The sequence below is a fragment of the Vidua chalybeata genome, chromosome 11, assembly GCF_026979565.1.
Source record: "Vidua chalybeata isolate OUT-0048 chromosome 11, bVidCha1 merged haplotype, whole genome shotgun sequence".
Lineage (NCBI taxonomy): Eukaryota > Metazoa > Chordata > Aves > Passeriformes > Viduidae > Vidua > Vidua chalybeata.
The window spans coordinates 19,685,318-19,694,373 of NC_071540.1; the positions used below are offsets into that span (position 1 = coordinate 19,685,318).

The window sequence follows — 9,056 nt, forward strand, 5'->3', positions numbered from 1 at the left end:
AGAAACATCCACTCCTTCTGAGATTCCAAACCTCACTTTGGTTTAAAGGAACATCACCTTTTACTGCATTCCTGCTGTAGAAATGGGGAAAAAACGTGGGGAAAAGGCACCAAAATCCCAGTATATCTTATTTTTGAGATTTTTATAGGTAGGCAAACGCATGTGCTTGCTCAGATTAATAAAAGAGCTCACAAAAGTAGCAAGAATGGTTCAAAAATGGGGTTCAGAAGGCTCAAAATGTTTTTTAGAAGGTTCAAAAATGGGGTTTAGATGGTTCAAAATGTGTTTTAGAAGGTTCAAAAAGGGGGTTTAGAATGTTCAAAATGGGGTTTAGCAGGTTTGAAAGGTGTTCTAGGAACTGAACCATGTTTGAATAATTCTGGAAGAAAATTTCATATATTTTATTCTTTAAAAGAAAATCCCTTTTGTGCCTTGGCAGTTGAATGTTAAATGGGAATTATTTATGTTATGGGATAAAATGGACTTGACATGGAAAGAAAGAGAGCAGAGAAAGTAACAGTTTTCATAAGTAATATTCATTTTATTATGTTTTGTGTGGTAAATATCTCACTGAAGAAAGGTCAAAACAGAGAAATCTGGGAGATGAGTCTTTTTCATGTCCCAAATCACCAAGACTTTGAAGAGAGCATGATAGAGGGGAAAAAAAAAAAGGGGAGAGGAGAGGGAAAAACCTGAAGAGAAAGGCAGAGATGGAGGTCAGCGGGATGGCACAGGGGGAGAATCCCAGAATCCCGGAATGGTTGGGTTGGAAGGGACTTTGGGGTCACCCCATCGCACCCCACGGCACGGACAGGGACACCTGCACTCTCCCAGGTGCTCCAACCCAAACTGTTCCAGGACTCTGTGCTCCTGGGGTTGCTCAGTCACTCCCAGCCCTTCTGAATTTTCCAGCTGAGAAATAAATGAGAAAAAAAAAGTCATTTCAGACCTGCAAGGGGATCAGCGGGACAAAGGGTGGTTCCAAAACCAATACTGTGGGATGAGAGAATTCTGCTCATTCCTTAAAAGCAGACTGGGACATCCTTGAGCAGCTTGGTGCTGGTGCTGCCTCAGAACACCCAAGATCCCAATAAAATCCTGACAACACCCTGGAGGTCATTCCTGGAGGTCACCTCCTCTTCCTCCCACACTCCCCAGGGAAATTGGGGTCCAGCCCCTCGTCCATGGCCACCCACCCACAGATCAGCTGAGAAATCATTCTTTGGTCAGCAGAACCTTTGTGAACAATGTTATTTTTTGCTCTTTGTTCTCTTCTTTTGGTTTGAAAGATTCCTTTTGTTCGTTGTGTTCCAATGTTTAGAAAGCCCTCATTTGTGGCTCATAAAAATTAAACCTGAATGTGGGGCTGGGTTTGGGAAATGCAAGGGGGACTTGTTATTTTTTATATACATTTATTTTATTCTGATTTCTGTTTCAAGAAGGGGATTAAAATGAATTTATCCCAAGCCCATTTTTAAGTGCTTTGAGATGGATTCTGTGGGTTTGAAGCCTGTGAGGGACTTGTCTTCTCCAGCCAAATGCAGATGGGATAAACATAAGCATTAATTAGGAATTCCTAAATCTACACCTTCCTATTGACAGGAATATAAATATTGCTGTAATAAATGCCTTGGCTGTGGGAAGGAATATCTTGGATTTGGGTGTTCATGCAGGAAAACCTTGCTCAGTCATTTCTGACGGTATCACACTCACAGCAGGACCTGTCACCCTGTCCCAATTAACTTGTCATAATTAACATAATTATCAATCCCACAAGACCAAATGCATTGAGCATCCACTATGGGAATCCATGTGCTCCATGTTTTATGGGAGCAGCTGGGACTGAGGAACAGCTTCTCTTGTGGTTCCTTTAGTGGGTTCTGGTGTTGGATCTGGATTTGTCTGGGTGGTTCATGGGGTGTTCCTGGTTGGGTTTGTTTGGGTGGTTCATGGGGTTGTTTGGGTGGTTCTTGGGGTGTTCCTGGTTGGATTTGTTTGGGTGGTTCATGGGGTTGTTTGGGTGGTTCATGGGGTGTTCCTGGTTGGATTTGTTTGGGTGGTTCATGGGGTGTTCCTGGTTGGGTTTGTTTGGGTGGTTCATGGGGTTGTTTGGGTGGTTCATGGGGTTGTTTGGGTGGTTCTTGGGGTGTTCCTGGTTGGATTTGTTTGGGTGGTTCATGGGGTTGTTTGGGTGGTTCATGGGGTTGTTTGGGTGGTTCTTGGGGTTGTTTGGGTGGTTCTTGGGGTGTTCCTGGTTGGATTTGTTTGGGTGGTTCATGGGGTTGTTTGGGTGGTTCATGGGGTTGTTCGGGTGTTTTATGGGGTGTTCCTGGTTGGATTTGTTTGGGTGGTTCATGGGGTGTTGTTCCTGGTCTGGCAGATGGTCTGACCCAAATGTGCAGACAGTTAACTACACTTTATGTGGAGTTCAGAGCCATGCACTAATGCAGTGCAGGATTTGAAAAATACAAAAACTAAATTCTTAAGGCATCAGCCCTGCTGGGCAGGGAGCTGGGACCAGTTGCCCTCTGTGCTCCTCCTGATGCCTTGAGAGGCTACCTAGAACAGGAGTTGGGCTGAGTTAAAGGAATAAAGCAGGGATTTATTAAAAGGCCTCAACAAGAGCCTGGCCAAGGCTACACCCAAGATGGACAGCAGATCATGAGTTTTCATGCTTTTATAAGTTTTGGTCCATTTGTTGGGGTTCATTGTCCAATCACAGCTCCAGGTGATGCAGTCCCAGCCTCCCAGTTTGCTCTCCTCAATTCCCTGTTGTTTGGATTTTTTGGGCCTTTTTGTTGTTTGTACTTTTTGGGCCTTTTGGGCCTTTTTGTTGTTTGCACCTTTTGGGGCTGAAGCTGCAGCGGTGTCCTTGGTTCTGGGGCTGGAAAGGGAATGTTCTGTCTGAGCTGTGGGGAGAGCTGCTGACATTCATGTGGAGTTCAGAGTTATTTACCAACGCAGCGCAGAATCTGAAAATACAAAAGCTAAAACTTCAGCATCACTGCCAGCCTGCCTTGGGGGCATTCCCAGCTCTCACCTCTCTCTCCTGCCCTCCCACAGGTGCTGCAGGGGGCTCAGCTGATCGCCGTGGCCTCGGCCGAGCCCGCGGCCGGCGGCGTGGACGGCTCCCCGCTGCAGGGCAGCGACATCCAGGTGCAGTACGTGCAGCTGACCCCCGTGACAGACCACGCTGCCACCAGCCAAGTATGGAGCCAGCTTCTCTTCTCTTCTCTTCTCTTCTCTCCTCTTCTCTTCTCTCCTCTCCTCTCCTCTTCTCTTCTCTCCTCTCCTCTCCTCTTCTCTCCTCTCCTCTTCTCTTCTCTTCTCTTCTCTTCTCTTCTCTTCTCTTCTCTTCTCTTCTCTTCTCTTCTCTTCTCTTCTCTTCTCTTCTCTTCTCTCTCTTCTCTTCTCTTCTCTTCTCTTCTCTTCTCTTCTCTTCTCTTCTCTTCTCTTCTCTTCTCTTCTCTTCTCTTCTCTTCTCTCTTCTCTTCTCTTCTCTCTCTTCTCTTCTCTTCTCTTCTCTTCTCTTCTCTTCTCTTCTCTTCTCTTCTCTTCTCTTCTCTTCTCTTCTCTCTCTTCTCTTCTCTTCTCTTCTCTTCTCTTCTCTTCTCTTCTCTTCTCTTCTCTTCTCTTCTCTTCTCTTCTCTTCTCTTCTCTTCTCTTCTCTTCTCTTCTCTTCTCTCTTCTCTTCTCTTCTCTTCTCTTCTCTTCTCTTCTCTTCTCTTCTCTTCTCTTCTCTTCTCTTCTCTCTTCTCTTCTCTTCTCTTCTCTTCTCTTCTCTTCTCTCTCTTCTCTTCTCTTCTCTTCTCTTCTCCTCTCCTCTCCTCTCCTCTCCTCTCCTCTCCTCTCCTCTCCTCTCCTCTCCTCTCCTCTCCTCTCCTCTCCTCTCCTCTCCTCTCCTCTCCTCTCCTCTCCTCTCCTCTCCTCTCCTCTCCTCTCCTCTCCTCTCCTCTCCTCTCCTCTCCTCTCCTCTCCTCTCCTCTCCTCTCCTCTCCTCTCCTCTCCTCTCCTCTCCTCTCCTCTCCTCTCCTCTCCTCTCCTCTCCTCTCCTCTCCTCTCCTCTCCTCTCCTCTCCTCTCCTCTCCTCTCCTCTCCTCTCCTCTCCTCTCCTCTCCTCTCCTCTCCTCTCCTCTCCTCTCCTCTCCTCTCCTCATGCTTTGAACAGCTGTCAGATGTTTTATATCTACCCACAAATTCAAGCAGCTCATCATCCTCTTTCCAAACCATAAAAACTATCATTTATAATAAGAAACATACATTTTTTTTTTAAGTAGAAGTGATCCTTGACTCCTCCTGCTTTTCTGTCCTTGCTCAGTGCCTCTGGAGAAGTTATTTTGGTCACTGGTGTGTCCTTGAGGGCTGAGAGCCATCGCAAAGGACAGCACCAAAAAGGGGGCTGCAATCAGGCAAAAAGTATTTCAGACTGAGGTTTCCCTCAGAGAAGTTATTCCTGTCCTGACAGCCGTTTTCCAGTTGTTTTGATCAACAGAAAGTCCAGTTGGAAGTGAACACTTGATCCTCTCTGCTTGAGGAGGAATTGTTGGGGTTTTTTTGGTTGTTTCTAATCAGTTTGAACAGCCGTGAATCTGAGCCTAGGAAAAAAAATCTGTCATCAGCTTGGAGCTTTGGTGACAGCACCACAAAGTTTATTTAAAACACTTGGAACACGTTTTCTGAATTTGGTCACACATGGTTTTGAAAATCTTCTTCAAGTGGTTGTGGAATTCCTTTTGCCTCGGCACTGTCCTTGTCAATACTTTATTTTTAACAGTGCTCGGGACACCAAGGGTGTTCTGCAGAGATTGTGCCTTGTTTTTTATGGATCCTCCATCACTGCTGCTCCCGTGGATTTAATAAATCCAGGAACAACGGGGAGACCCTGACTTGGGAAGGACTCACAAGGATCATGACCCCAAATAAGAGTGAGGGGCGTTCCTCATGCTGCTGTCCCCTCTCCAAGCCTGGGCAATTCCCAGATTTCCCTCCCATGGGGTTTCTCCTCGTGCTCCCTCCTCATCCAGCACCTCCTCAGGAAGGAATTCTGGAGCAAAATCCCCAAGAGCAGCAGCCCCCCCAGGAGTTCCTCCCTCTTCAGGGACACTTTGCAGCGTGTTGGGTTTTGTGCTGTGGTTAACCACAGAGGTTTCCAGGGAGAGCAGGGAAGGAATGTGGCAGGAAAAGGAAAAGGAAAAGCAGACAAGCCCCAAATGTGGCAGGAAAAAGAACAGGAAAAGCAGACAAGCCCCAAATGTGGCAGGAAAAGGAAAAGGAAAAGGAAAAGGAAAAGGAAAAGGAAAAGGAAAAGGAAAAGCAGACAAGCCCCAAATGTGGCAGGAAAAGGAAAAGCAGACAAGCCCCAAATGTAGCAGGAAAAGGAAAAGGAAAGGAAAAGCAGGCAAGCCCCAAATGTGGCAGGAAAAGGAAAAGGAAAAGCAGACAAGCCCCAAATGTGGCAGGAAAAGGAAAAGGAAAAGGAAAAGGAAAAGGAAAAGCAGACAAGCCCCAGATGTGGCAGGAAAAGGAAAAGCAGACAAGCTCCAAATGTGGCAGGAAAAGGAAAAGGAAAGGAAAAGCAGACAAGCCCCAAATGTGGCAGGAAAAGGAAAAGGAAAGGAAAAGCAGACAAGCCCCAAATATGGCAGGAAAAGGAAAAGCAGACAAGCCCCAAATGTGGCAGGAAAAGGAAAAGGAAAAGGAAAAGCAGACAAGCCCCAAATGTGGCAGGGAAAGGAAAAGGAAAAGGAAAAGCAGACAAGCCCCAAAACAAGTTGGCCATAAATATTTCCTCCCTTTGCACCAAGTGAAAACTGAGGATCTGGAGAGGAGCTGGAGAAACCAACTTGGTGTTTGCACTGCTCTGAGTTTATCCATAGTTCAGGAGCTTTATTTGTGGGTAAAAATATGGAATTTTCCTGTGGAGAAGGATGTCTCATCTGAAGAGAAAAGTCTGATCTGCAGGAAGGGAAGATCCAAGTGCGGCTGCACTGACACTTCCACCTGGTTCTTTGTCAAGGTGCTGAGATGTTCCCAAGGATTTTGCAGCTCTTTATCAATCAAAGCTCATTAAAGTGGAATTTATTTTCCACCAGGGTTGGATTCTGTGCCAATTCCCTGTTAGAAACAGCACAGATGTGGATTTATTTCATGTCTCACAACAAGGTACCAGTATTCTGCCCTTTTTTTTTTCCTGAAATGAATCCTTGCTCAAAGTTCAGCTGGAACAAAGCAAAATCCACTTCAATTTTATATTTTCAGTCTATTCGTGAATGATTTTTGCTTGGCTTCTTTTCATGTTTTGACAGCAGTTTGCAGAGTCTAGAAATACAGAATATTTGGATCAAAATTCTGTGCTCAGATGCAATGCTGGTGGTAAATTTTGTTAGATTTGGAAAAAAAACCCACCATCATTCCAAAAATAAATTTTTGTAATCCCCTTCAGGTCTGAGGTTGGATCAATATTTGGTGTTGCTGTTGTGCTGATATTTGATAATTCTATTTACTCAATACACTTTTCCTCTAAACAGGAAAGAAAACTTTGAGGATTGTTCAAATTTTTTTTGTGCTATCCAATTTAGCAATCTCATAGATTTATTCAGCACCTTGGCATGAATTTATTGAACTCTTAAGCAAAACACAAAATACCCTTCAAATTAAACAGGGAAAAAAACCCTGCAGCCAAATGCAATTACTGGCAACAAGGCAGAGAGAAATAAATTCATTTAGGAGCAGCACTTCAGGATGTTGAACTTCTGGTGCTTTAATTTGAATAATAAACAAGCTGGGGCTGTGTAATAAAACCTAAAAGCTGGGAATTCTGGTGGATTTTCCCCCTTGTGGATCTTTTGGCAGGTTCAAGGCTGGGAGCACAAAGCAGGACCTCAAATGAGGCTTTTTAGTCACCAAAATCCTTTCAGAGAGAGAATTCTGTGGCCAGGGTGTTGCACAGAGCATCCTTTAGAGGTGTTTATGAGGGAAAATCCAGCAAGAGCAGATCTCTGGGAGTTTAGAAGGGAAAAAATCCTGAAATCCTTGCACTGTGCTTGGAATTTTATCCGTGCTGGGCAGGGGAAGCTTTTTTGGGTGTGAGGGGCTCTGTGCAGGCCAGTGCAGCTGCTCTGGATGCTGCTCCTCTCACAGCTCTGCTTTCCTGGCTCCCAGGAATTTAGATTTTCCCTCCCCAGTCGTTCCTGGTAGGCAGGGAGCTGGTTTGTAAAGAGATTTTTTTTTTCCTTTGGAGGTTTCAATCTGTTGTGCTCACTCGTGATTCCTCCTGGTTTTCCCTGGGAAGGGAGGAGAGTCAGGCCTGCAGGAGGAATTTCCCCTGAGGAAAAGCTGACTGCAGTCGTGCTGGTCCCACTTCACCCTAAACAGGGAAAGGCTGCAGAGGGGAAAATCAGCATTTTTAGACCCCATCCTGCTCCAACGGGGAAATTCCAAGGACAAAGCCAACAGGTGATTTCACTGCCCTTGCCCCCAGCAGCTCTGGCACTCCAGAATTCCCTCCTGTCTTTTCCATGCTCATCCCTGGTGCCCCTTCCAGCTCCCTATTCCCAAAGTCTCCCTGTTGGGATGAGCCTTCCACAGCTTCACTTTGGTGCCAGACTCTGTATTTATTTCCTTTATTTGGAGCTGCTTCTTTTCCTGGGAAGAGAGAGGGAATAATTGCCTTGGTGCCACTCATGATTTTGTAGATGTTTATCATAATTGCATTATTTCAGCTTCCTCATTAGGCTTCATGGAGACTCTTGATGTTATTTTTGGTGCCTTTGTGAGTGTGTTCCCATTCCCACTGTCACAGAGCCCACATCCATGCGGATTTTGCTCTGGAATTTTTTCCACTGGTATTCACAAGAACTTTATATTTGTATAATAAGCTCTCATTCTCTTGGTTCCACCAATAAAAAGCACTTTTGGATTGATTTCCTGCTGTCCCGTTCCCCTTTGCAGGGCACTGATTCCCTTCAATCAGCAATCCAGCCAGAAATGCAGATAGAACACGGAGCCATCCAAATCCAGTGAGAGGATTGAGGAATGTTGGGGAGCTGGCAGTGAACTCCAGCCAGCGGTGGAATGGCAAGGGCTGGAAAAACCTCCCAGACCTCAGAACCTCCAGCCCTGCCCAGCTCCTCCACACCTGGGATAATTCCAACTTCAATCAGAGCTGCATCATGACACCAATCCAAGTCCTGGCCTTCAAAAAAAAAAAAAAACAAAAAAACCCCGTGGGCTGCACTTAAATCCACTCAGAGAGGACAAAACAAATCCTTCATGGGGAGAGGAAGAACTCTCCTGCATCCAAACTGTGAGACTCCATCCCTGCCCATCCCGTTGGTCCCTCCTGTGAAAGTGGAATGTCTGCAGATGTTTGGGGTGTTGCTGCCCTGCACTACCTGCTTTGCCACGTAGAGAAAGTTCCAGAGCTCAGATATTTTTCACTGTTGGAACAGCCTTTTTTTTTTTTTTAATTTGCTATGGTGTTTATAAGAAAAAAAAAAAAAAAGGAAAATATTTAAAAAAAGGAAAAATCCCTTGACAGCAAGTCTTGGCCTTTTGCTGGTGTTTTCTGTTCAGTGTCATGAAAACTGTATTTGCAGAAGACTAACACTTTTGTTTGTACTGTTGCTTAACTACTTTTCTAGGGGAAAATGCTTTAAAAATGCTGTAATTATGCATTTCTAATGAAAAATAAATGTGTATTTATGAATAGTGCAGCTCTAAGTTGCTCTGCCTTGGGAATGAGTCCGGGTTGGCTGGGCAGGAACGTTGTCCTGGAGGAGCTGGGGATGGATCCACATTCAGCCTCTAAGGAAGAACTCAATCTCAGACCATTTTATTTTCTAAATTCCCAATCTCAGACCATTTTATTTTCTAAATCCCCAAACTCAGACCATTTTATTTTCTAAATTCCCAATCTCAGACCGTTTTATTTTCTAAATTCCCAAACTCAGACCATTTTATTTTCTAAATTCCCAATCTCAGACCGTTTTATTTTCTAAATCCCCAAACTCAGACCATTTTATTTTCTAAATTCCCAATCTCAGACCGTTTTATTT

The 9,056-nt window shown here is 44.9% G+C and overlaps 1 protein-coding gene across 2 annotated transcripts in view; it reads left to right on the forward strand.

Moving 5' to 3' along the window:
* BANP (BTG3 associated nuclear protein) overlaps positions 1–8,703 on the forward strand; it is a 117,269-nt gene extending 108,566 nt beyond the window's left edge. For both annotated transcript variants that reach the window (XM_053952680.1, XM_053952681.1), the window contains 2 exons: positions 3,064–3,207; positions 7,951–8,703. In XM_053952680.1, the coding sequence (XP_053808655.1) occupies positions 3,064–3,207; positions 7,951–8,022 (216 nt within the window). In that variant the 3' untranslated portion in view covers positions 8,023–8,703. The remainder of the gene's footprint in view (positions 1–3,063; positions 3,208–7,950) is intronic.
* Positions 8,704–9,056: the final 353 nt, after the last annotated feature.